Raw genomic sequence first — 27,591 nt, 5'->3', positions numbered from 1 at the left:
TCTTAATCGGCAGGGCTGAAGCAGAGCCCTGGCCAACCCGACTAATTTATTGAACCAATTTCCAACAGGGATAAGCGTAGTGCCCGGTCGTAGATGACAGCACTTCCGCGGAGCTGAGCTGAGCTGAGCTTCTTAAGGTTACCCACATCAGAACACTAATCATACTACCTAATACTACTGGTTCGTCAGCTGAGAGAATCCATCAGCCACATTGATGACAAAAAGCCAGTAAGGATGCCTGCTTCATACGACGATACGATGACGCGATGGCACGATGATACGATGATACGATGGGACGAATCACTACATAATCTTCAGTGAGTGAAGTAGTGCCTGAGGCATTAGTTCGGGGGAAATGGATGGGTTGGAAAGAGGCATCGTCTACTCTTCTTCCCGCTGTCGAGTACCCTTGGACGCCTGATCACCCCCTCCACAACGGCGACAGTGGCCAAATCAGATGATGTCCATGGCCTCCATTCTTTGCCTAAAGCCTTAGGCCAACTACATATGCACTACCTTATGCACCCATACTTTATGATTGCCCTTTTCTCTCTGCCCTACGCCGCTATGGCAAAGTAATACGGTACTAGGCAAGGGCATTACCCTCGGAGCGTACCAGCCGAGATCAATTTCCATACGGTACTTAAGGATTGAACGGAGGCTGGGCTGGGATGGTCTGGGATGGGTTGTGAGAAGTAGAGTTGAAACAAATCCATGTGCCTGGCAGGGTAGTCCTGTCCTTCGTCCTCAACCTGCTCACCACTAGTCTTGGCTGCTTCGTCGAATCAGACATGCAGACGCTCGTTTTGTATGCCCCAGGCTTTCCACCTGCAACGTGGTCATGAAACTTAAGAACGCTCCATGTTTCAGAAGTACAAACCTCAAGCTTATCTCATGCTTACACTTCGACCACCTTCAACGGCCTCAAGCCATTTCATATGGCTTACTTACCCTATCAATCACTTTTTCTCCTCCAATGTTTGGAGATCGGTCACGGCTTCTTTTCAGCCAGTGCCCCAACCCGGTTCGGTCAGCTGGTCCCTGGTCAAGTTACGGGTAATGCCTACGCCGTTGATCTAGTACAAAGTTGATAATATAGATCTGATACTGGAGCAACAACTCAGCTTCCTGGGGCTACTTTGCCCTGCAAGGTACCAAAGACAAAGGAGGAAACCCTAATCCTATACCATGGTCCCGGTATTTCTTTCAGGAGCGTGCAACATTGGCCAATCAGTGTCCACGCACCCTTCTCTACAGTTATGCTAGCTTTGGCATCTAGTATCAAGCCCCTTGCACCTTCTCATTACAGAAAAGATATTCTTCTGGCCACGTCCGCTTCAAATTTCGCACGTAAATGGAGTATGGACCATCGCTTGACAACTCCAGGTATACTCGCGGTCATTCTAAGTCATTGCATACTGACACGTAAAGCGCTTAGTGAGTGAGTAAGTCCTGTCCGTCAGAGCTGGAAATCCATTAGGAGTCCGCTTTGCTGACCAGTCGAGGGGTTCGTCCAAGCCTTGAGCCTTGAAAAATTTCCCCAGGCACAGAGATTATATCAGAGCAAAGCAAAGGTGTGGCCCTCGGATCGTAGCCGTGAGTAATCCCGTCTGTATGACCGCTGCGCTCTCCGCCTCTCCCGTCGCAGCAATTTCGCCTACATCTTCTGTGTCGAGTGCTTTCATGCTAGAATACCACCCATTCCATATTGGCTGAAAGGCACAGAATAGTACTGGCTCACTTCCGTATCTCGTATATATCTCCACCCCTCGAGGATTTTGCCTCTATATTTGTGAACAATATCCGTACTCTTACCGCCATCATTATCACCACGACGACCGCTATCACCAGCGTTCTACCTCTTCTGTCTTTAATGACCGGTCCTTGTTTCTTTGGTGCTAGCATATATTTGAAATCCCAGAACTGACGCTCGCGACCGATGTCAGGTTTTCTCTCAAGGGAAGCTGAGGCGGTCCTGTCAGCTCAGGAGGCAGAAGCTCGTCATAATTTCTATAGGGCTACAGCCCATGATTCTCGCCTGGCGGAGCGCGCCAGCGGTTCGCCATACCAACAGCAGTGGACGACTGCTCTACATCCAGCCATGACTTCAGCACAGTTACAGACTTCTCCACACGTCTTTTCAACACCCGCTCAGTATGTGTCTGGGCCATCCCTCAACCCCAACGCCTTTGCCAGAGGCCAGTATGCCCCATCGGCTCCGCATGTTGTACCGTCCTCGCCCTATTCAAGCGAACAGCATTGGCCAAATATTCCATGGCCGACCCTGCACCCAGAAGAAGTCGAGGTATCGTCTGACTCTCGCTCGGCGTCTCCGAATCCAGCAGATTTGCACAACTTTGGCTTCCCTCTCCCAGATGGGAGGAGCTGGCGTTGTGCCTATCCGAGTTGCACCTCTCAAGCCGCCTTTACCAGGGGTTGTGATTTGCGTAAGCATTATCGGCGTCACACCAAATCTCTTTTCTGCCGCCACGAGGACTGTCCTCAATCAAGGGAGGGTGGATTCTCGTCACGCAAAGATAGAGACCGGCACGAATCAAAGGTACTCCCCGTTCATTCGTGTTGCATGATCTATCTCGCTGACCAGCTGCATCAAGCACAAGCCAGGTGTTCCGTGCACGCACAACGAATGCGAAAGGATCTTCAGCCGAGTCGACAACATGAAAGATCATGTACGAAGGATTCATCGAAGGCCTTCCTGACGGTTCATTCGTACCATTTGCTACTGTATCAGGCTGTTCAACGGGGCGAAGATTGAAGGATCCGGATAATCTGTCTATTTGCTGTATCTAGAGCTTTATAAAACCCCAACATACGCGAACCTCGTCCTTGACCCTGTGCTTTGCGACCTATACCCACCATAGCATCACGTCACAGATGAGAACAACGAGAGGGGACAGGTGCTATCCACAGCTAATATCCTGCCAAAGACATTTTTTGCCTTACCCTTCGTGATATGGAGGAATTTCTCATTGGAGACGACGTTTTCCCCTTGCTCTATCATCAACAGTGATATAAACCATCGGCCACGCTAGGACCTCCAAGAGACTGTTCTAGAATTTCAGTCTGGGGCCATCACGTATCTTTAGAAAGTGAAGAGGAAAAGGGAGTAGCAGTTTTCATACGATTTCCCAGAATGCTGAATGTCTCTTTCTGAGCAACGGATGTAGAGACTCTCCAACAAGTAGGCTGCTGAGGTACACCTCTCTCTATTGACTCGCTTCGAGAAGAAATCCTGCAGTGGAAATTGGACTAGATAAGAGGGTCCATTTAAAGGCGTCCAGTGTCTCCCGCCGTATGACCGCGATAAATGCCCCTCTGCGTCTTTCTTCGTTTCATAGATGTCTATTCCATCGACGCATTTACCTATCAAATGCCCTTTCTCAAGCAGGTGCTTCCACTTCATCTGGAGCGAACGTCTTCAACCTCTTCAAGGCAACACGACCGCTCAATCCTGAGCATGGCACCTCAAAACCATGTGTATTGGGGCTGAACGGTTATTGACTCCATCCAGGTGGCTTCTCTTCGATCTCAAGTTCTCCGGCGACCTGCCCTGATGTGAACCGCACAGAGTTGGTAAAGCTCCGTCGACCCAATTCCTGGATAGGGTCTCGCTCGGCGGAAACCTCCGTACGGTCGTCGCCCCATTAATGCTTTCCTCGAGCCGACTCCTTCGATATCGCAATGCTACATTCTTGAGCCGGCTTTCGACTTGTCTCATTCCCAGCGAGGGTGTCAAGCCCTTCAGCTGCTCGTCTTGTCGTCCCCACGAACGAGAGGAGAGAACTCAAAGCCATCATATTCAGAATAGGGCTGCACACCAGTGAAACGAAGCCGCAGAGACATTGCTGAATCGAGAAGATGCCATTGCAGATTAGAAAATAGTGTGTCCTCAGATTTCCTCTGGTCGGACATACATGCCTAGCTAACCATTGTCGTCAGTGAAGCCGCTGCCTTCAATATTCGTTGAGAGAAAAGGAAGCAAGTCAGGCATGGAGATAACATGCTACAGGGCATCGAAGAATTCATCAACCATATAGACGGTCATGCACACGGTACAGGTGGTGTAGGGACAATTCGGCAGTGTAGGGCTCCGGGAGTTTACTGGCAGCTGTCATCATGCCGCATTGCTGTGCAGTACTATACGCCGGAGTCTGAATTGACGTCCTTTCAAATGTGCCAAATCATCGTTACATGCACGTATGTACTCTCGCTCGTCTGCCTGGGTATCGTCCGTGTATACTCCGTGCTCCTGATCGCCTCGCTGGGAATACACATGGTAGAAAATCCTGTCAGCTCCCAAGGCGCCTTCGTCTGCCCCGGCTGCCGCCCTCACACCTCTGCGCAAGCACTTCGCGTAGCTGAGGGTCATTTGTGTCTTTGTCGATGTGGTTCACGCGAACGTGTCTACAAGGGACAGATCAGCCTCAGTTTTAGTCATGATGTCAATAGACTATGGGAGGATACCTCTGCAAATTGTCTGGTCTTGGGTATTTGTGCTCTCTTTCTGGACAGAACGGACATATGTATCCTGGTGATTCATGCACCAACCCATGCCGTATCATCTCGTTCTTCCGCTTGAACCCTTTGCCGCCTTCAGACCTGGCACAACCCTCAACTGGGCAGTAGTGGGGTCGATTCTGAGAATGTACATTTGCATGAGAACTTGAAGCGTCGAGTCAGTGATGCGCGCGAAAGGATCGATGGCTTAACTCACTTCAGGAGATACTGTGTCTGGAAAGCTGGAGCCGTACACCCGGCATGCTCGCACTTGAAATTCCCAATTATCAGCGATCCCCCGGCCATACCTGACAATGGTGGGAGAACGGGCCGGCTTCGATCCATATCCAAGGGGTGAGGATGGGGTGAAGAGACGGTGCTGAAGCTGCTGGTGCTCAGGTGACTCTCTGCCGACTGAGGCGTCAGCTCTTCGCTTTGTGGGGTTCTTCCGCCAGGAAAATACTGGGAATGAATAGGCTTCCCGGGTGGGGACATATTAGCGGAGTCCCTCGGCGACGCATCGCTGTATGCTGGAGATGGTTGGCCGTGTGGATAAGGCTGATGGAAATGACCGTTCATTAGAGTCTGTGGACTGGGGTACTGAGCTGGTCTTGGCGCAATAGAGCTCATTGGAGGCGAAGTCACGGGGGTGTTGCTGAGAGGGAACGGTGGACGATTTATACCATGAGGCGCATTCTCCTTAGGGGACCGTCCATCCAGCAATGGCTCGAGTTGAATGGCCCTCAAAGACGGCAAGCTATGCTGACCATTGGGTGATTTGGAGGAGCTTGATGGCGGAGATTGCTGCATTGCAGGCAGAGTCTCCGTAGGAGACCGTTCCGAGTTTGGGATGGTAAACCTCCGTAGCATTGGCGAGATTGCAGCAGAATCAGGATCCCCTTTCCTGTGAGCGCTTCTCGACGGCGAATGACTCGCGTTGGATCCATATTTAGTCCGTTTGGGGGGATTAGCCCCAGGTGATGGCGAAGACTGGCGGTACTCTGTCTTTACGTGGATCACATCCTTTGGCTCCGGCAGACTTGTTTGTGTTAGAATTTTGGGGCGGGCTGGACGTGAATGCTCGTTCTTTGAAGTATCATGTCCATTGTTTCGTTCGAGCAAGGGCAGAGCGTTCTCTGCGAGGTGGACAAGATCAATGTTCTTGTCGCAAGCTGGGTTGTTTTCGTCTGTTTGTTCCCTTCCATCCACGTCCATTGGGTCGTCCACGTCGCTGTCGTCGGATTGAGGCAAGGGCACCTCGCCTGCTTTCGTCGCTAGATCTGGATGATTCAGCCCTCCCATAAAACCAATAAGTACGGCGTCTCCTTGCGAGGCTTGGGCTTTCGGATGACGCTTCTTGCCCTTAGAATTCAAATTTGATGACCTACTCAGACGCTCAGGAGTTGGAGAACTTTCGGGAGGCGACAGATAGTCAGGCGATGGCGACGGTTTTAGATTGACTATTCGAGGAACCAGCGGAGGAGATCGTTGAATCAGGCCGTCATCCGAGTCGTACGTTTCCGCCGCCAGTTTGAAGCCGTCAGGGCGTCCCCCCCACTTCTAGAGGAAACGATGGGAACAAGACTGGTTGTTCGAGACTGCCATAGGGGAGTCTGTACAGTCTGGAAACCAGCAAGCAACCCGAGTAGCCTGGATACATTGTCGTTAGATACTGGTCTTATGCCAGAACAGATGGCATCTGATAGGCAGTGACCAAGGGTCCAAAGTGGAACCATTTTTCCTCTGAAATCATAGAGGATTTCTTTACATTGAGAAGGAGACAGGTGATCTTGGAAGACGTACTTTGAGGCTGTAGACGGACGGGACTGACCGGTAAGATGGACACTAAGACGGAGAGCCTCTGGGGCTGAGAAGGCTATTCTTTCTCTCTTCCTTTCCCAGCGGGAAGAAGGCGAGGAACAGGTGGAGGGGATGGAGATTTCAGAACATAGAGGAATTCAGAAGGGGAGAATGCCAGACTTGGGCCAGCCGCAACGGTCGCAAGTAGTGATTATGGTGCAACAAGAGGGCTGTGCACATGAAGAGGAATGCTGACGGCTCACTAAAATCCCGAGTTTTACGGCATAGGCCAGTTGGTGGTATGTAGTAAGACTTGGGCATGCAGCGCGGACCGGGGTCTGGAGACTGGGGACTGGGGACTGTGGCCTGAAAGTTGAGAAAGGAGGATGAGTGAAAGGGGAGTTATGAAGTTGGCTTTAGAGATCATGCAGGCTTTTGGGTTGACAATGGCACGAATCCTCTGTCCAAGGAGATACTACTCTATGCTTTGGCACCACTTCTGGATGCTTAGCTCGCAAAGATTGCCTCCGGAGCCAGAGATAGCCCTGATTCCTGGGGCCTTTTGGGCACACCAGGCCCCCCACCGTCCGTTTGGATTATTAGTTGCTACTCCGTAGTCTGTACCTAGGCTCTTTCCTCCCCCCCCTTCCTGCATCCTCCTTCCCCGGCTCACCCTCAGTACTATTCAGTATTATTTTCACCCTTCAGCTATACACCTTCCCATACCTGACTGGCAACCTGCGGCTGAAAACCCCAAAGGTGCCATACTTGCATTCAAGCTTGCCTGCTTACGGTCAACGCGCGCGCCGCATTCTTTTACCATCATTAGCTGGGCGATTTCCGCCCACTATTAGTCAACAGGTGCAAAAGATAGAGCGATTTAATACGATTTGGAATCTCGCAAACTCCCATTCCCCTTGGCTTTTGCCGGCATTCACACTGAGAGCAGCCCTAGTGACCACTGACAGGCGCCCTGCCCGGAGAACGTGGCACTGGTGAGGTATCGCGGCACCAGTGATCTTGTGCATCAACAATCAACTGCTTGGATTTCATAACCCATGGTTCTGGCTCAAGACTACTAATCTTTTCCGACAGCGTGCCTGCCTGCTAGTCTGCGATATAAATTCTAAATCATCCATGCCCACTCATTGCTTTCTATAAGAGCCTCTAGCACTTACTCTCATCTGCAGATCTAGCGTGGCGAAACGAGTGGCTCAGATGCAGCTTCCCTGCGTGGAAGCTGTGGCTCGCCAATGTTGACTGCAATAGGCTTGAAGCCTCGCGTCAGACCTCCCCTTAAAATTTTGCCTTAACTTTGGCAGCTTTCTTTTTCCATCGCTCAATCAAGCACCATGAAAATTCTCCATATGGTCCCATCAAATCTCCAATTTCTTTTGCCTTTTCACTACTGGCCTGTCGCTGCGCATATCTAGCTGCGATGCCTTGCATGATTACACCATTGCGGAACGCTGCGAATGCATCTCCCCAGTCCACCTCCGAGCTCGGATCCCAGCCTGCGACCTCAGTGTACCATTGCACGCACTGAGAGCGCGAAGGGAGCCCAGGAGTACTGGCAGACGGACGGAAAGCGAGGTTCGTGCGGACAGACAGTGCATCATTAGGAGGATTGTCGGCGAAGCTGTACGGGCTGAGGAGGTTCGAGAGGTCAGACAATGGATGGCCAATTGTAGACATTTCCCAGCTAAATGGCGGTATCAGTTGACCAGAGCCCAGCCATATTACGAAATCGTGGCGTCATAAGCCTTGAGGAAGTCACTTACTCGAGAATGCCTATTACCCGGGGTTCCGTCTGGTGATAGACAAGGTTGTCGATCTTGTAGTCGCCGTGGATCAATGTGCCGCGATCTTGCGGCTGGCTTTTTGGATCTCGAAGGAACTCCACTACATCTTCATAGTGCGGAGTCTTGCCTACTCGAGTCTTGGTCTCGACATCGATCGCTTGGGCTTGCGCCGCAGAGATGGTGCTGAAGGTCTTGATTTGGCGGTCGTAGAAGCCTGAGTGCTTGCCAAAGCTCGAGAGGCCGACGGAGGAAGGAGAAACGCGGTGAAGCTTCGCAAGCGTCACGACAGCATCCTGCCACCTGTACTTGGTGAGTATGGCAGAAACAGAATAAGGGGTGGTTGGCTCACATCTGGTTTCTCTCTTCGGCATTGATGCCTGGAAATGATGCATCCTCGAATATGCGTCCATCCAGATATTCCATGACATAGAAAGCAGTATCGATCACCGTAGTATCTTCGCACAGCCAGTAGGCTTTAGGGACCGGGACATCTGTGCTCTCTAAGGCGTGGATGATGCGGAACTCGCGTTCGACCTGGTGTGCTGTCTTGGAAAGCAGCTTGCCCGGTGGCTTCTTTCGTAATACATATTTCCTTCCATCGCCTGCCCTGAGCTGGTAGGTAGGATTTGATTGACCAAAGCCAAACTAAGGCGCATGTCAGTCAAAGTTCCTCCTCCAGGAAGAGCATGAGGAAGTACCTGCTTGAGGCAGATAGGCAATTTAATGTCGGCTATATTCTTCTCTATGTAAGTGGATAGTGAAGCAACATTTATTGGCTGCCGAACGGCACCGGCCATGCTGTTGTGTATATTGGTGATGAGAACATCCCGTGGTGTCCCCTCACTCACTTGGAGGCGGATAGCCCCATATGGGGAGGCCGAGGTTGGGAATCGGAATCTCGGAATTGCTACTTTACTCTACCTGCTGAGTGAGGACCTTTGCATTATCTCTCAGCATGCCAATTTTGCCTTCTTATCCCAATTGATGTATTCGCTATGCTACTACAGGCAACCTCCCCAGTCTCGCAGGCTATGTCAGAGGTACATAAGATCTTACCTAGGTACTCTGGGGCGTGGGTAAGTAGTGAGACCGAGAGCGCCTAGCGTCCGGCAGACGCGTCAAACCAATCTCCCCATCTCGAATGCGAACGTTCTGCATTAACAAGTCATCCCATTGTTCCTCTTTTGCTTCGAGGTCAGGAAAGCGTCTTTGTTTCCAAATGGAGAGGTCGCTGCTTTGCAAAGTCGCATCTGAAACCCTAGGCATCGCCTCGTCTCAGCATGCCGCTGTTCCACATACAGCCGCCGCCCACAACGTGAAGCATGTTGGATCTTGTCAATAATCGCCTGCTATGGAAACCGTGATCTTTGAAGATTCACCCACTGCACACTATCTTGAGGGTAAAGCACTTTAATTGTTCACCGCGCTCAATAGCTAATGTGAAGGAAGGCGAAGGAGAGAACAATCAAGAATGGGCTTCAACAACGACTACCAACGAGCCAAAACCACAAGCGGAGACGATATCTTTTGCCCCACTGGGTCGACCAACCCGGCATCAGAAGTCGCGTAAAAAGCCCTCACGCATACTCACTCTGGAGTCTCCTCTAGCGAAGGGCGCTGTGGCCCGTATCCACAACACCTGCTCGGTAAGACATATAAACCTATCACTACACCGATTATTGTGCTTACAATGTTCGTATATAGACCGCTGTCCATAGTCGCCTTGGTTGGACCGAGAATGCACTCTTTCTGGAACAGTTCCGATACGTCATAGTTGCATCTCAGCTGCTCAGTGAACACACAAACCCCAAGACATACAGACGCCAAACATTCCCAGCGGCTTCTGAAGACGGTTCGCCGCAATGGGGAAAAGATGGAAGTTTCGTACCTAGCAGGCTAGGTCTTTCCCTGACCGGCGCAACCGCCTTCGCTCTTGCATGGTCTGTACGCTGGTTACGGAGTAGAGCGATTGTGCCATATGACCCATCACAAATATGCCTGCTTGCGTCAGTTGCCGTCGCTATCACTCTGACCTTGTACTACTACTTTCGACGGCAATGCTTGCACTATCTGCGTATCCAAGCGATTGAGAGCGCCTCTTCCCTGACAACTAATGCACAAGATTTCGATGCTGCAGTTTCTGCAGGGATCACGCTTATACAAGAAGTAGAGCTCGTCTCTCGTGGTTACAATATGTGCGTTCTAGGCAACCTCCAGTGAACACCGGCTAATGATGTTGACATAGATGCAATCCACTACCCCCTATCACTCGACTCGAGGAAAGAAGCCAGATTAAGCGATGCGCACGCTTGCGGCGAACTATACACAGAATTCTAATCTCAATGTTGTCTCCTTACTACCATGTGTACCAGAGTCTGAAGTCATTTGCCGCTACACTCGACTTGGACAAATATTACGACATTTACGAAATCAGCCGGACGGATTTGGAGGATGCAGAGCTAGTTGCCAATGTAAAGCTTGCCGAGATTGAAGATGCAGACACTCTTCAGGATCTCAAGGTGGGCTTGCAGAAGCTTCACATTTTAAGGAAGCTCGTACTATGTACTCTTTTAGCTTTGGACGCCGACGGTAGCAAGTCGGACTTTCGGAGGTGGTCAATTGCAGTGGAGATGATGAGCAATGTTACTTCACTTACCGTTAGAATGATATCAAATATCGATGAGGTGATGGGAGAAGAGGAAGGTAAGCCTGGAGACTTCAGTTTGATAATACCAAAGATTGATCGGGCACTCAATAGACTTCCCCACTCCCCCCACTCCGAAGATACCGTTGACGCCCGGTAGAGAGCGCATGCGAAGCCAAATGCGACAATTAGGCAACCTGTCTCAGGGGATCCGTGGCCTCCAGGCGAAGATGCGCCTCCTCCGGGACGAGTCTGACGAAGCACTGGAGCGTTCAGATGAAGTCCCGGAATCTAGCACAAATCTGCTGGCACAATATGATTCCATTGGAGCTGATCTGAAAGGTCTTATCCAGGAATGGGAGGAAGGAAAAGCGGCTTTAGCCACGAATCTCGAGAAAAAGGATCATAAGAGATCCTTATCGTCCACTAGCAACGCATTCCCAGCCTCCCCCACATCCAGCCTTTCCGGGGCCACTGCTGTCGGAGGAAGCCCCCAGGATGCTCTACAGGCACTCAACGGATTCTCGAAGCCTCCTCGATCACGGTCCAGCACTATGACGAGCAGCTCGAGTGAAGAAATCTTCGAAGCCGTTGCCTTACCAAGGCAGAGGAGTACTTTGACAAGAGAAGAGAGGATTGCCAAGACGAAGGAGGACCGCGTGAGGCAGACGATTGTGAAGGAAAAATTAAACGCTAATACGCATATGCTCAAAGAGTTGGAAACGGTCATCAAACTACGACCAAGGAGACGTACGACAGGACGACTTAGTATCGTATGAAGATACAAGAGTGGTATTTGATACGTTCTCATAAGCACAGTGGGTGCTTTTCGCTTTGCTCACAACGGCTGTTTCAAAAAAATGGATGATTGCATTTGCAGGAGCGACTGTTGGAACGGTCGATACCCCGTATATAAATGGCTCGATGAAGCAAGCATGCATGATACGATGAAGACACAATAATGCAGATATAATGCGATATTTGTTTCGAGAAGCCCAGTATTGAAGTCCCATCCTGTGGTCAGAGACGAGGAGAATGCAAGCAGAGGTAATCGCAGGGTACAAGTAATGACATACGATCCGTACCTCCTGATATGATATGATAAGATTGATAAGCGATCAAAACGGTCCCGCTTTTCCTTTCGCTTTTACTTCAACCTCCTCTCTGCTATTCCCCTTTCGCACCTTGTTCTTCCTCTACTATGTCTTCAGAGCCTGTAGTACCAGAAACGCGGGTATTGGCCATTGCCAGTCATGTAGGGACGCCACTGCCCTATCGTATCAGCGGTGCATATGGCTGACATATCTCATCAAGGTTGTCTACGGGTAAGTGCCCCCCCCCCCAATTGCACCCTCAGTCTGCTGGCCCGAAATAAAGCCTGAAAGAATACAGATATGTCGGCAACAAAATGGCCGCATTCGTCATGCAGACTATGGGCTGCGACGTCGCTGCCCTCAATACCGTGCAGTTTAGTATGCAGACTCAAGCAATTGATCCTCGAAGCCCCTCTTTGGGGTCATCACTGGCTGTTTCTTTGTTGCTGAACACATTCCAGGCAATCACACCGGTTACAAGCAGTTCAAAGGCACCAAGACATCTGCAGAAGAAATATCCCACCTCTACGCTGGGCTCAAGGAAAGCTACCTTACCGACTTCGATGTCATGCTTACGGGCTATGCCCCCAGCGCTGAAGCCGTTGATGCAATCGGCGCCATCGCCAGGGACATGAAGCTTCGAGCTTCAACAAAGGTGGGGTCCTTCTTCTGGGGTATGTGATAACCCCATGAAATGTTGGTGGACCTGAATCACTTAACATTGGCAGTCCTCGATCCTGTCATGGGCGACCAAGGGCGACTCTACGTTAGTGAGGACGTTGTACCCGTGTACAGAAACCTGCTGCGGGACGCCGACCTGATCCTCCCCAATCAATTTGAAGCGGAGTAAGACATTCTTCAACGGACAGGTCGAATGCAGATCTGAAACGTAACCCAATAGGCTCCTCTCTGAGATCAAAATCACATCCGTATCGACCCTCCAAGAGGCTCTTGCAAGACTCCACAAGACTCACCGTATTCCACATATAATCATTACTTCCATTCGACTCTCAGATTCGCCCTCAAGAATGTCTGTTATCGGCTCTACCGCCCGAGCCGACTTTTCTCCTCGTACCTTCAAAATTGATATCCCAGCTATAGACTGCTTCTTCAGCGGAACAGGTGACATGTTCGCGGCGCTGACTGTAGTTCGACTTCGTGAAGCTGTAACGGAGGCTAATCTGAGCGGTACCAAAAGCTGGGTTTCCTCCAACGACGTCAAAGCAACGGATCTGCCGCTGGCAAAGGCAGCAGAGAAGGTTTTGGGGAGTATGCATGCTATCTTGGTGAAGACCAAGGAGGCCAGGGACCAAGAATTGGAAGGAATGGGTGGGTCACTAGGGGTTATGGAGAAGGAAAAGGACAGCGAAAAGAGATTGGGCTTACGGCGCACAAAGGCAGCTGAGGTGAGAGTTGTGAGATGTTTGGAAGACTTGAGATCGCCTCGTACAGCCTGGAAGGCGGAGGGTCTGGCTGGAGACGAAGATGCTGAGGGGCAAATAGCTCAAACGACGGAGGGATCGGGTGCGGCAGAGAGCGAAGACCTGAGGGTCCTGAGACTGGAGCAAGACACTAGTGCGGTGCCAGAGACGAATGAGGAGAAAGCAGAGCCGAAACATCTGGCTGAAAATAGAAGTGAAGGAAGTGACGAGATTGAAGAGCCCGAGAAGACATGAGAGATATCAATTTCTTGAAAAACGGAACGATTGAAGACATGTACAACCGTGTTGCGCAATCCGACGGTAAAGCTGAAATCCATTGACGGCTATCATGCCTATCCAGTACTGCCGAAGCCCCCCGCACCCCTGACACTCTCCTCCAGCTCGTCTACAACCACAACCTCTGGCGTGTAGATTCGCTCAATCACGAGCTGGGCTATTCGATCCCCTTCCTTGATCTCAAAGTCCACCTCAGAATGATTGAACAAGAGCACTTTGACCTGTCCTCTGTAATCCGAGTCGATGACACCTGCCCCTGTATCTATGAAATGCTTGACTGCCAGGCCCGAGCGTGGTGCTATCCTACCATCTGCAGTCATCATAGTCAGCAAGTGCACATGCCATCTCGACCCGCAATAGCCAACTCACAGCACCCCTCGCCAACCGCAATGCTGATATCCGTATCGACCAATCCCTTGCCCCTCTTCGGAATCCTGCACTCTTTGGCACTGTATATATCATACCCGGCAGCGAAAGCACTCCCTCTCGTAGGCGTTTTTGCATGCGGTGAGAGCTTCTTCACGAGCAGTGGGGGGCAGGCTGAGAGAGGTGGTGGGGGGGCAGTTTTGTTCTTTGGCGCTTTCGGGGCGGAAGAGGAAGACATGTCTGTTTTGGGACGTTTAGGCAAGGGGGATGTTGGCAGAGACGGGGCCTCGTGCGATGACGGCGGTGTGGGCATCGTGCATTCGTGTATGGGAGAGGCCAAGTTCGGGGGACGCGCTCACGCGTTCATTCTAATCCACGCGTGCATGCAAATTAGCGCTCAGACAGTCGGTTACACCTGAGGATCAACTACTACTGCTACAGCTCTACGACATCTTCCGTGACCCTCTTGTCTAGACTGTTAGCATTGAAGAGGTGACCTACGATCCACCACAACCCTGAGACTACCCTTGCCTAATCGCACACAAGGCGAACATGATCAGCAAAGGTTGAATTTTATGCATATGATGGGTCTGGAGTTGGGAGGGTTTGCTGAGGAAGATGGCGGTATACCGTAGATATGGAAGGATGATATGAAGTGGGGAGACCGGCGAGGCAGAAGTCGAATGCCATGACACACGCATTCAACGGGTCTATGATCGAGCACGAGAATTTATCTGAATCTGCCGCCAAGCGACATGAACTCACTGAACATCTTAAAACCGCTGACAGGGTCCACCATGTCCACCATCATCCTAGCATAGCAAAACACCGACGTAGAGACAGCCAACCCCCCACCCCTCATGCTCTTGACCTTTAATCCACCGCCATCGTCGCCAACCGTAGGGTGATAGAGGAGGAAGACGAGAGATCAGAGCGACGAAAAGGGGGTAGCAATATCGATCGCGGAAGTTATATGGGTGTATGGCTAGCGCTTTGTGATTTCGATCGTGATGGTAACGTAAATGGTGATTGGGATCTATCTTCGCCCGAACCTGCTGCACACGGAGAGCTTGTGTTGGTACATTACTTCTTCTTTTGCTTCCTTGGAGGAGTTACAGGCCGGCCAGTGCTCATGCCACCGTAGACGTACTTTGTTTTCTTCTCCGCTGGCTTTAAGATCTGCAGATAAAATGTGGCGTTAATTACTGCATTTCCAAAGATTTATGACAGCCGGCTGTGGGGAAAGTAATGGACCTGCGACTTTGCAAGCACATTAGGTGGAGTGGCTTACCTGGAACGAACACAACAAGCTCTCGTCCACGCTCATCATAGCGCCTGCATTATCGAATTCTCCACAGTAATTGGGCGCGCTGAATAGCGTGACTAGTTGCCTTTTCGAAAAAAATTCGTATCCGTCCTCAACGACCTGATGCGCGCGGCAGATAAGGTCCATGTCATGCTTCTGTAGAAATCGAGAAACGACATCAGGCCCGAAGGTGAATGAGACACCGCGGTCGTTTTCGCTCCACCCAGTGATATCTTTGTCAGGATCTGACCACAGCAAGTCGCACAACAGGCCGCAGTCGGGGATCTACGGAAGTCAGCGGATCACTACCCGAGCACAACCCGTGCTCTTTGAAGGCCACGAGCCTCTTGAGAAAACCGGAACATCACTCACATCTGTAGGTCGCATCACACGACGGATCTGTTCCATGGAATTCAGATCAGGGCTCAGTCCCCCATGCATCGTGAATATTTTCTCATCGATAATTGCTGCAATCGGCAAGCAGTTGAAGCAATCGGTGAACGTCTTCCACAGCTTGATGTTATACCTCCTCTTGCATTCATCGTAGAATCCATATATGCGGTTGATCGATGCACACTCGTGGTTCCCACGCAGGATGAAGAAGTTCTCTGGATACTTGATCTTGTACGCGAGAAGCAAGCAAATGGTTTCAAGAGATTGTTTGCCTCGGTCGACGTAGTCCCCAAGGAAGAGGTAATTTGCTTCGGGTGGGAATCCCCCATATTCAAAGAGGCGGAGAAGGTCGTAATACTGGCCATGGATATCACCACAGATCTGCAACAGGCAAAGCAGAGTGTCAGTAAACGATCTCGAATGCCAAAAATACTTTTGCAAGCCGCACGGTTGAAAAAGTCCACATACCTTGATCGGGGCTTCCAGTTCCAACAGTATGGGCTGGGAGATGAAGATCTCGCGGGCCTTCTGGCACAGGTGACGTATCTCTGCTTCAAGAAGCTGCACCTGCTTCCCGGGTCGACTGCCTCTCACTTCGAGCAGCCTATCGATGATGGAATCCAGGTCCACATCATTTTGATCCGCCATGCTGTGGTCCCAGTTTGCGGGGCGACTTCTGCTTTTCTGAGCTCAGGGCGGTATTGAAAGCCACTCAAAGTCGTCCTCTCACAATTCTGATTCCGGATTTCGAAGAGCTTACTTTCCTGTTACAGCGTCAGCCAGCCTGATAGAAGCCTGCCAACATAAACTCGCATTAACGCGTTCGCAGGGTATGCACCACGCGGGCCTCAGATAGCGCTTCATATACTTCCACTTACCTTTAATCTACTCTTGTGTAGGCGGTGATTCCTCCCCTTGGGATACTGCGCGTCAAAAGCGAAAGCGTCAACACCCTGTCCCCACAGAGAAGTCTTAGAGGTCCGATCTTCCCCGGTCTCCAATGATTACCACAAGCCTGGTCACAAGGGCGGGAGCAAGAGTATGGTGAGCTGGACAGTTGGTGAGGTTGGTATCACGTTGAAGTTGTTCGCAGGTCCTGTCGCTGAAGTTTTTCGGCTTGTTGTTGGATATTGTGATACGGCGTCTTCAGCACATGAGAAAGGTGGTCGTCGCTAAGTGTAGAGAAGACGTATTGACCGAATTTAAATACACAGATATGTGATTTATTGGGAAATTTTGTGGGCTGCAAGAAGATCGTATCAGAGAAGGAAGTGATGTTGGGTTCTTTGGATTATTGGGTTGTCGGCTCTTAGCGCAGGAATGTAGCGGCTAGTAAAGCCCTTTCGCCTCTCTACTCTAAACCTCGTACATAATTGTCAAAAAAATTCGAAGTTTAGAGCACAATCCTTGCCTGAAGAGAATTGTAAATCCGACTCAAGCTCTCCTGCATGTGTCTAGTGAGACAGCTGGACCTCTAGAACCTCTTGTGTGTGGACAATATGAGCACGAGCTCCGAATTATATGATCCATGGAGCACTCTGTCCGAACTGTTGCTGCACATCAATTGCCAGATACCTTGGCTCTGAGTGCACTAAACGCCAGTACTCAAGACTGCCGCTTTTTCTGGATACTTGGTTACCACAAAGTCATGTTTATATCTACCATGGATCGAACAATGCCGAGGATGCTTTCTTCTTGCAACGCCTAACGCCTTCGCTTCTATGCTACAAATCTACCATTGATCAGGCCTACCATCGCTCCATGACCATTTTGAAACACATGAGAAAAGAAGGTATCTATGCACAGAACGCTTATGCTAGCCGTCAGCGGAAAATGCCCGCTTTGAAAACACCAAATGCAGACGAAAGAGCTGCTCCTATGACCGACAAACAATGTGATATTCCTACAAGGAGTCATTGCCGTGTTCAGAAAAACATTAATGATCCTTGGCGTTCCTTGAAAATAGGGGTAAATGTCAAGAGTAGGCGGCTCTTTAGCCTAGAGTGCGACTGCCACTGAGAATGCCCTGGCTCGATGCTCGAAAAGCAGGGACTTCTGGTTTCATGTGGTGCTGATTCCAGCCCTCTTCGCTCAGCACACTTAACCAATTGCTTCCAACTTCGCTCTTGAGGCTCTCAATCTTTTGTCGATATGCTTCACCGTTGACGTTGAGATTCAAATTTTGGATTTCCGAGACAAGAGATTGTCCTTTGTCGGATACATCTGGAGGTGAGAAAGCGGCTGAATCTATTGTTCCGAGCGGCTGCGGCTGTGGCGATGGTATGTCAGATCGAATCTGCAGTGGGGGGAGTAAGGTCGGCTTGCTCCTTGGCGACACGTCGTCGGTGCAAACACTGGCGGGTGTTGGACGTGCGATGTCTTGCGAAATTTCCCTTTGACTTTGTTGATTGAGGGAGGAGCTCTCCCGAGCAAGGTCTACGATGCGCCGCCTTGGGCCCTTTCTTCGACGAGCTGACCCTACCGCAAACTCACTTTGTGTCGTTTGAGGTGATGGGCGCTGTGAATCCGGTCCGTCTGCGCCGTCATTAATTTTATGGGTCTGCTGGGTCTGCGCTAGAAGATTTGACGTTGGCTCAAGGGGAATTGTCTGGACGATTGGGGTTCCTTCTGGCTCGATCACACGATCTCTTAATTGCCTTCTTTCACCATAGCCAGGAGCTGAAGCATCAATCATGATGTCCTCGGAATAACCCGGGGTGTTCCGGAAAAGATTGAATATCTGGACGCGATAATTGCTATGGCTCTTGACGAAAGGATTACGCGAAACCCAGATCTCATGAATATCTGGGATGCCAGTGAGTCTGGCCAATTCCGTTGGGTCTTGTAGTCTGTTATCGCGAAGGTCAAGACGCTCCAGAGATAGGAGTCGTTCGACGCCTGCAATGGATACCAGTCGGTTTGCGCGAAGATTTAGTGCAGTGATAGCCGGCAATGGGTTCCTTCTCAGCGAGTGTAGAGATCCAATCATGCAATTGCTAAGGTTCAGAGCCCTTAAAGAAGTCAAAATATTTAGAGCCTCTGGAATCTCGACGATCAAGTTAGAGGACAAATCTAATGAGAGCAAGTTATTGGAAAGGGGTGCAAAACTGGAAGATGTTATTGATGTGAGGGAATTATCCGCAAGACTCAAGTGCCTCAGGAATCTCCATTTTGACGCTGGGAGTATACCGATCGGGAAGGAACCAAAGGAATGGGTACTTGAATTCGAGCTTCCAGATCCCGAACGTTTAACTTTGACCTGTCTAGAGGTGCTGGGCCTGCTTGGAGATACGCTTTTCGTCCCTGGTCTCTGACGTTGAGATGCCGGAATGTCGGAATCTTGGTGAAGATGGAGATTCTTCTTGGGACTCTCCCCGAGCTTGTCATCAATCATGGGCGAGCTAGGAGTGGAATTTGCCCGTCCTATATCACTGAAACGTAATGAAGGGCTTGCTGGCCATGGTAGTTGCGCTCTAGACGAGCGCCGTCTTCGCTTGTCCATGTCATCTAGCACGATGTTGACAAAGAGATCTGTCGGGTCATCCACATTGGATCGCTTCACAGTGAGCGAACGCAGTTGCTCTGCCAGTTTATCCCAGCCGTAGAATTGTCGAAAGTCTACGTCACATATCTCAAGTGCGCTGACATTCTTGAAGGCTAGCAGTGGTACTGCAGTATCGAAAGGAAACTCCTCATACCCTCCAATCAGACGTGCTTTACGGTTTGGTGATAGTCGTAGGCATGGTATCTTTGTGAAAGCGGAGTATAGATATTTCAGGTCTATCAACAGCTGCGCCTCAGCTTTCTCTGTCTTAGCAGCACTGGTTGGAGACCCTAGGCCAAAACCAGACCATAGGTTCGACATGCCTGACATGACACTGCGAACGCTAGATACGGAGTGAATCGAATCGCGATCGCTGCGGCCCTGAGACCTTTGTGACTGGCTAAGAAAAGAGACGTAATTGGCGGGCGACGCCTCTGCATGGATGTTTTCTAATCGCACATTCATTGGCCCCACAGGGATTCCTATCTCTTCTATGCGTGATAAGAGGTAGAAAAGGTGGTGTGAGGTCAAGGTGAGCTTGGCCGGCTTAAGGCTTTGAGAGGTGAAATTGAGGGTTCCAAGGGAAAGGGCAGCTGCCAGAGTATTCGATGTGGACGACGAAGGAGCAGAGTTTTGGTAGCTGCTGATGTGTGTAGGAGGGGTCTCTCCCGTAGCGACGCTTGTTTGTCCATTTTTGGGAGTTTGCCTGCGCAATTGCAAGGCGGTGGCAAGGGCTTTCTCATGTGTCCTAACAAACTGTGCTAAACTCTATGCCAAGTCAGTCATGTTTCGTAATGCAGGTATGGCGACTGAGTCTCAGCATCCTACCTTGACAAAGACTTGTCCATCCTCCGAGTCCATCCTGAGCGATACATAAGGGGTACAAGACGGTATGATGAGAGGAGATGAGATGGTTCGTCTTGCGCCGCGCCAACGACTCGAGCGTTTGCGATGTGTGAACGTCACAGCTATGATACGATGTTGAAGCTGGGAGCGAGCTTGACATGGATACCTGCACGTATCACCTAGTGACCGGTAGGAAGCCCGCTAGAAATGTTGAACAAAAGCTTTCGAAAGGTACACCAATCTTATATGACCATTAAACGAGGGGCGACGAAGACTGTTAGTGCGAAACGAAGAGGTCCGGGCGAATTGCAACAGTTCAATGGGAGAGGGGAGGTATGCAGAGATGATGCAGCTTGCAAGAGCTGCAGAAAAAGTGGAGGGGCAGATAAGCAAGCGTGTGGCTCGTTTTGATCTTGATTCCGCGATAATCCACTCTTGCCGATCCGCAACGATTCAACGAACAATAATAATGCGGGTTGGGAGAGATGCTGCTTGGAAGGACGTGGGTGGGGAGGGTAATTGTTGCTTTGGAAGGTGGGAGATTAAAAGCGAATGTTATTAATGTCGATAGTATTATTCTTGTTGTTATTCTTGTTGTTATTATTATTATTATTATTATCATCATTATTATTATTATTATTATTATTACTATTACTATTATTTGTTGTTGTTGTTATTGTAGATTCAGAAGAAAAAGGGTCGGTCTATGGAGGGGTAAAAAGAGAGAGAGAGAGAGATAGAGAGAGGCAAGAAAACAACGGCGTGGGGTTCGGGCAAATAACGGTGCTAAGGTAATCTTTAGACGGGTCATGCATGAAATTCCTCTGCCAACTCCAACCAAACCATCATTGTCTCATTTATCACATACATACCTTCATAGCATGGTTGTGATAGTTCGGGCCTCCAGTCCTTGAACTGCTTCTTCCTTGCCTCCCTCAAATCTGACTTTTGGTACATTATACAAAAGTCGTGCTATGCGCTTAGGGAGCATTCCAACAACCTTGCTAGTTGTTACCATGCACAGTTCCACTATCGTATGCAGAAAGCCAAAGCCAAAGCCGAAGCCAAAGCGGACGAGGTCGAGGCGGAGGCGGAGGCGGAGGCGGAGGCAGAGGCGAGGCAAGCCGTTGGGCCTTTTTCATCATCTGAGTCTTACATATTCCGACGATGGAAGCGGTCAGCAGGAAGTCACATGGTTTGCGGTTGCAACAATTTTTCCCCTTTCAGATAATAAAGATTCCTCGTCCAGCATCACCTGCTTCTTGGCCAGGCGCGTAGTGCATATGATGCTAGTCCATTCAGCCTGCCCATCATCATGAATGACTTTACGCTTGGCGTGGCACGCGCATCTTCTGAGGGCAAGTGTGGGCGCGGGAATGAGCGCCCTCTGTCGCTACAAATTGGATCGTAGAAAGGGTCTCACAAGGTCTCGAGCGTATAAAGAGAGGTGTGACGAATGCATCATGTATGTATTAGGCGCTGAAACGGCGTTGGTGGCATTGATTGCCTTGTGGTCCCTATATAAGTGAGAGATCGGGTCGAGAGTCATGAAATGAGGGGCAAATTGACACGCAAAGACTTCAAAATTTGGAGCCCACATCGCAATTGACGGGCAAGCTATCAGAAGAACATGCAATTCGAGGCGTTGGACTTTGATATTTTTACGCCCTTTATGGGCTTCATGCCTAGACAAAATGTTATTTATGAATAGGAAGTACTAGGGGTTGAGCTTTCGACAGCGGAAAACTTGCCTTGTCGATGTGAACTTATGCAATATGTAGTACTACTTCAAAGATTTGTCGTCATAACGAAGGCTACAACAAGGGTGTTACCACTGCTATTTATGCAACATCCCAAAGGGACTCCCGATCATGCATGTATCCGTCCAAGTACTATAGCCGAATCGTGCAGGACCCTCTGACATGAAAGCAATATGTAGAATCTCCTCATCGAAGCGAGAAGGAACATAAAATATATACAAGATATGTGCAAGACATCCGAGACACCAAGATCTAGCGAGGGTCTCTCAACCGGGCTTCAAATGGAGAGAACGAGCTGTGCCTTTTGGCCATAACCTTTACACCGATCGGCCATTTCGAGTCCAAGCTCCCTCATCCTTTCCGCCCCTTTGCCTGGCTGGCATCTCCTCTCCTTTTCTTTACCGGCATGGCGGCAATGTTGTCGCCAGAATTTATCCTTGCGTCTTTGTCTTTTGGTCTCGAGACCTTGGACTATGTCGATAGGTCCACGGCTGTGAAGATCCATAGGCGAAGGGCCGGTGCTCTTTGGCGAAGTGCCAACAAGTGGGCTGTTAAAACCGCGGAATCGAGACCTGCGGTGCTGATCCCAGAACGGATTGGGAGTTCTTGGGAGCGACGTTGTGTGAGTGAGGTTTGGGCGCTGGGCCAGATGCGGCATATTGATTCCGTGAGATTCACAAGGCGATCCGCTGATGGAAGCTCTACGGGACGATGGAGGAGACGCAAGTTTTCGATGCATCGGTGGCGGAGACCGCAGACGATGGGTTGATTGGCCAAACAGGCGACGTGGAGGTGGTGAACGATGCATAGTGCCTTTTTTTGGTGGCGGTGAGTGAATGCGTTTAGGCGAAGGCATTGGAGAGTCAGACGCTTTGGTAGGCGGTGAGCCGTTCTTTTCAAACTTCGAATGGTCCTCACCAGAACTGTCTGGCCGACCCGTTACCCATTCCGGCTCATCATGTACCTGAGTAGCATTTTCTTCATCATCGTCATCATTATCAGCCTCGGGCTCTGACGTGGGGAAGCTAGGATCGATATCTTGAGGAACAAGCTTATGTCTTGAACGTCGGCGTTCTTCCAAACACGACATGTATGCATCCTCAAGAGGCCTATCCTCATCGAGAGTTCCAATGACAAACTCTGCATCGTCCGGCAGCTCAGGGGTTCCAGGGCGCATTCGTGGAGACTCATGTGTCCCTAGCTGCTTTCGAGCTCGAGTAGAACCACGTTTTGCATCGTTTGTGAATTCAATCGAGGACTCCGAGGCCGCTCTAGGGGCCGCAGGACGAATATGCTCAAGGTAGCCTGTGGAGGTGGCGGCTGTTGTAAGACCTGGCGTCCAGAACTGATAATCCGAATTGCCATCGCTTTCGTCGTCGGAGTCAGCGAAGCCCTCTTCATCGTCCGTCTCATTGCCTCCGTCTGAAGCTTCATCGCTGTAGTCTCTACCGTTGTCGTCGAATTCGTCGTCGAACTCGTTGCCATTGTTGTAGTCATCAAGCTCTTCGTCAGCCTCCTCTTCGAGTGCTTCCTCCTCGGCCTCCTCAGCCAATTTCCTGATAGCATTTTCCTTTCGGAGAGTATCGTTGATGGTAATTTTCTGGCGGTAGGCTGTCTGCTCATTTATCCATTCATCCTCAGCATTGAAAGGACCGGCAAACTCATGGAATCTGGTAGCCTCGGATTTCTGGAAGTCTATACGATTAAATACTTGTGATCTCCGAGGTTGAGCGCTCACAGGAGCAGTGCAATTATGTTTATTTGAGCTGGTCTTCGCTGTAGAAGCTGAATTGCGACGCTCTCTAAGGCTGACGTCTGGAATGGGCACTCCCAATTCCGCTTCGGGAGGCACAGGTTTGTCCACTGAGCTGCCTCCACTTTTGGACTTGGAAAGATCAGTGTGCGATGGCTTCATAGGGCATGCGAATCTCAACACGCAGGGCCGTTTTGGCGGATCAGTTGGCCTCGGCGACACACCGATGTTCGCCTGAGTGTTTGGTGGCTGATCATTCTGCTTCCGTGTAATGGTCTGGCGGCCGCATGCAAAGCTAATGCATCGTCTGCGACCCAAATCTGCTTCCACCTTGGTTTCTTGTGACCGATCAGCACCTGTCGCTTGGGCAACTTGTATTCCATCTCCCGTAGGTTCTTTCGCCGGAGACATTTTATGTGATGAGATGAGCGAGACAAAGCCACCATGATTGATGACAGGCGGTGGAGGACTGGGCGTAGTGGTCCGGGCGGGACTTGTCATTCCACCATCACTAGTAAGTACAGGTGCTTCAGCATCGGACAACGATGTCAGCTCAGGACTCGTAAGAAGCGCTTGAGTGAGAAGTGATTCTTTCCTACTGCGCTGAAGATGCTGTGACGCCATGCAGCTATGCTCGAAACTTGAGTTTTGGAAGGTCGGTGTGATCATTTTTGAAAAATGCGGAGCTTCATCGTCATCCGATGTTAGATCGTCATCCCCACTTGTGGACTGATTTGCAGAGCTATGGAGCCCATTGCTAGAGGACAACCCTTGAGCTGCTAGACTCCGATCATGGTTGCTTTGCTGATGATGAGCCATTTGACCAGGTCTTTCGTCAAGTATATCGGAGACTGGCCCAGGCGCCTAAAGATCAAGAGCAACTGGTTTGAAGACCGAGCCGCTGTCCGTATCGGTTTGTGGCAAGATGTTCCTCAATGCGGGTAAATTTCTCTGAGTTGTTCTCAGACGATGGCTTCCTTACGGCCCTATAAACTGTAGTGTCCCTGAGGACCGTATTGTTATGACTGTAATACGAACATGATGTGTTTGGTCGTCGAGTAAACCCACACGCAAGGAAGATTTCCGTGGGCTGCCGAGAGCTGCGCGCAGAGGAATCGAACTCAGCCCAGCAAAAAGAATGATAAGGCCAGAAGAAGATCTGAGGGACCGATGAAGTCAAAGCTTGGTGTTCCCAGGATGAAGTTGGCGGCTGTGTGTTTGAACAATACACGAGGGTCGTGGCGAAGGTGACGTCCGGATGTAGGCGGTTGTTCCAGTCGATTTCAGGTCATATGGTTGCGTGACAGCGTCGTTACGCAACCTGGAAATCTAACGGAGAAGAAGTGTAGGAAGCACTCATTTGTAGATTGAAAAGTAGTGAAAGGTTTGCTTATGGAAGGAAGACGACGCGGAGAGGGGCGCTTATGTTTGGAATCCGTTGAGGGCTCTGCGTAAATAGTCGATTACCCCAAAGTATTTATCATACCGGGGTTCGCCTTCCGCCTTTGCACGACGGACAATAATAATCACAAAGTGATCATTATAATTATAATTATTATTCATTATTTTATTATAATTATGATTATCGTCATGATTATTACAGTCCGAAGAAGTCGTCCCCGAATAACGGCCGAATTTGCGCAAGAAGCAGCTCCTTGTTGTCCAATGGATGGTGTGACAACCAAAGCCGTTAGTCTTGCATTAACTTCGTTCTACCTAACAAAGAAAAAACCTCTCATGCCGAGAACGGAGATTCACCGCTTAAAGTACCTAAATATTACTGGCCTTTCAGCCGTGAGATGGCTGAAAGACATTACTAGGAGTCTCAGAAAAACAGAACCTCTAAAACACCCACAGAAACAAAGCACAATGTTTTGCAATGCCGTGACAATCATCTCAAAGTTTGGGGGAGGGGAGGGAGGGGGAAGCTCTACAATTATCAGGTATCGACGCTGTGTGGCAACTAGCATAAGAGCACTCTCCCACCAACATCACTGGAGTTTCAGCCGCGGGAATAGTTGTCTAGTTGTCTTAACTTAATTAGTGCCTTGGTTTCCCCACATTACCCCCGAAACATTTTTCGGCCTGCATGATGCCGTGGCAGAGGATAGGATGCATCTGCCAGACTACCTATTCATGAATCTCACGGTGTGAGAAAGCTAATGTATGGGACATTTGCTTGATCAGAGCCGTGAATTTACCCTTCAGAACAAAAGGCAATTGAGTTAAGCAGAGCACGAAGTACGTAGCTACCATCATGACAATATCTGATTGGCCAATGCATATTTTGTCTGAGGCATTTTCTGAACTCCCAGCTGATGGCCCACCAAATGCTCCGAGCTCTGATGGTGACGATTACCGGTGTTAGTAATGTAGTAAAAGATGTCAGCAAGAGCTTGACAGATCGATTTGTCAGTGATACCATATTTTGAGGACGATGCATGGTGCAATCGATAAAGTAAAGTACTCTACGACCTACTTTACTTTACGTTACGGGAGGAGCTGCGCCAAGCTTATCCTATACTTACTTAGGTAAGTACCTTGTAACCTTACCTTACTTAGGCTTATAGATAGCCGCTGCTACTCGTAGCCGCGCTCGCTCGAATTTGTGAAGCACTAAGGTACTTTCAATTATCTAGTATCTACTCCCCATTTCCGAAGTGTAAACTACGGAGTGGAATCCATCCGAAAGAAAAATCGACATGTCTTTACGTGTAGCTCAAGCCGCCACTCGCATTCGCCCATTAGCCTTCCGCTTACCCCTCCAGCGAAGAGGTTACGCGGACCCCGTGTCAGACAAGATAAAGCTCACCCTCGCCCTTCCCCATCAGGTGTGTGCTCCCAAACCGAGCGATTGTCGTAGATCATATTCGCGAGATATCCATAGCTGACATTCCATCGTTCGGGTAGTCAATATACAAGTCTACGGATGTGTGCGTTGCCCCACCGCCGTCACTCCTCAGGAGTCCTTCCCCGTCACATAAACCAAGGCTTGAGCTGACCCAGGGCGCATGCTCAGGGTGCAAGTCAACATACCTGCGGAGTCCGGAGAGATGGGTGTGCTAGCCAACCACGTGCCTTCCATCGAGCAATTGAAGCCCGGACTCGTCGAGATAATTGAAGAAAGCGGTGGAAGCAAGCAATTTTTCTGTAAGTAACCTTCAGGATGGGACATGGATGGAGACTTGCGTCCGTGCCACGAGAATCGGGAGAACTGCGAGGTTGCGAGGTCGCGAGAAATGCACTGACAAATGTGATGTCGGCAGTGTCTGGAGGGTTCGCTATTGTGCAGCCAGGCTCTCAGCTCAGCATCAACGCCGTGGAAGGGTTTCCCTTGGAAGACTTCAGTTCCGACGTAAGGTTTTTTCAGTGATTTGATCTGATTTTAACTGTGCTGACAACTTCTTCATGATAGGCTGTTCGATCTCAAATTACTGAAGCTCAAAAGATAGCTGGAGGGAGCGGGAGTGAGCAGGACATTGCAGAGGCCAAAATAGAGTTAGAAGTAAGATATTTATTCACTCATACCCACGGCAACGGCTGTTCTGATAGTCATGCGCAGGTCTTAGAGGGTTTGCAAGCGTCACTAAAGTAAAAAGTGCTGTATACCTGATGCGTTTTTGTACTCATATGGAAGACGAATGTCGAATTTACTGCTGGATTTTTGGTCTGGTAGTCTGCTTGCGATTTGCTGCCATCTTTGTGTCCTCGATATCTCGAATTCCAAAATACCCATTCCTTTCATCCGCGGTCTTCCTGCTCCGATTTGGCGGCTTCCTATCTTTCTCTTCACCGCTCACCCTACGGCCGTATGCTTTTCACTCCTGTAAAGTCATTCATGTGCTTGCTTTCCTTGGAATTGTGGATAAAGCCGATAGCTCTTTCTAATTTCATTAGCTCGAGGAAGCAAGCCCGCAACCTCTTTGATTTTGAACCCGGGGATTCTGGTTACATGCTCAAAAACAATGGAACTGCTGCCCACTTATTGTCACTCTCCACAGTCATTCATTAAAATACATTGCTAGACATAACAGCCGTTTTCCAATA

The 27,591-nt window shown here is 49.9% G+C and overlaps 6 protein-coding genes across 6 annotated transcripts; 2 read left to right on the top strand and 4 right to left on the bottom strand.

The window, feature by feature from the left end:
- Positions 1-4,310: 4,310 nt before the first annotated feature.
- On the bottom strand, positions 4,311-8,917 carry HO133_004538 (uncharacterized protein; the record flags this gene model as incomplete). Its single annotated transcript, XM_037295455.1, has 7 exons — positions 4,311-4,425; positions 4,486-4,683; positions 4,736-6,078; positions 7,633-8,020; positions 8,100-8,420; positions 8,470-8,765; positions 8,819-8,917. The coding sequence occupies 7 exons, from the start codon at positions 8,915-8,917 to the stop codon at positions 4,311-4,313; spliced, it is 2,760 nt and encodes a 919-aa protein (XP_037157456.1).
- Positions 8,918-9,471: 554 nt separating this feature from the next.
- HO133_004537 (uncharacterized protein) lies at positions 9,472-13,534 on the top strand (the record flags this gene model as incomplete). The annotated part of the gene is made up of 10 exons (XM_037295454.1): positions 9,472-9,520; positions 9,555-9,766; positions 9,825-10,315; positions 10,366-10,823; positions 10,879-11,537; positions 12,079-12,089; positions 12,142-12,236; positions 12,320-12,532; positions 12,587-12,704; positions 12,760-13,534. 10 exons carry the CDS (start codon positions 9,472-9,474, stop codon positions 13,532-13,534), a joined length of 3,081 nt encoding a protein of 1,026 aa, XP_037157455.1.
- A 1,491-nt stretch (positions 13,535-15,025) lies between these two features.
- Positions 15,026-16,289, bottom strand: HO133_004536 (uncharacterized protein; the record flags this gene model as incomplete). Its single annotated transcript, XM_037295453.1, has 4 exons — positions 15,026-15,121; positions 15,234-15,533; positions 15,621-16,022; positions 16,110-16,289. The coding sequence occupies 4 exons, from the start codon at positions 16,287-16,289 to the stop codon at positions 15,026-15,028; spliced, it is 978 nt and encodes a 325-aa protein (XP_037157454.1).
- Positions 16,290-17,634: 1,345 nt separating this feature from the next.
- On the bottom strand, positions 17,635-20,046 carry HO133_004535 (uncharacterized protein; the record flags this gene model as incomplete). Its single annotated transcript, XM_037295452.1, has 2 exons — positions 17,635-19,953; positions 20,014-20,046. The coding sequence occupies 2 exons, from the start codon at positions 20,044-20,046 to the stop codon at positions 17,635-17,637; spliced, it is 2,352 nt and encodes a 783-aa protein (XP_037157453.1).
- Positions 20,047-22,068: 2,022 nt separating this feature from the next.
- HO133_004534 (uncharacterized protein) lies at positions 22,069-24,363 on the bottom strand (the record flags this gene model as incomplete). Its single annotated transcript, XM_037295451.1, has 1 exon — positions 22,069-24,363. One exon carries the CDS (start codon positions 24,361-24,363, stop codon positions 22,069-22,071), a length of 2,295 nt encoding a protein of 764 aa, XP_037157452.1.
- A 1,883-nt stretch (positions 24,364-26,246) lies between these two features.
- HO133_004533 (uncharacterized protein) lies at positions 26,247-27,139 on the top strand (the record flags this gene model as incomplete). The annotated part of the gene is made up of 5 exons (XM_037295450.1): positions 26,247-26,375; positions 26,455-26,477; positions 26,564-26,694; positions 26,811-26,899; positions 26,960-27,139. 5 exons carry the CDS (start codon positions 26,247-26,249, stop codon positions 27,137-27,139), a joined length of 552 nt encoding a protein of 183 aa, XP_037157451.1.
- Positions 27,140-27,591: the final 452 nt, after the last annotated feature.

This window comes from Letharia lupina, assembly GCF_014066315.1.
Source record: "Letharia lupina isolate WasteWater1 chromosome Unknown contig_2, whole genome shotgun sequence".
Taxonomy (NCBI): Eukaryota; Fungi; Ascomycota; class Lecanoromycetes; order Lecanorales; family Parmeliaceae; genus Letharia; species Letharia lupina.
Note: the sequence above shows the minus strand (reverse complement) of the source record. Positions and strands in the feature narration are given on the sequence as shown.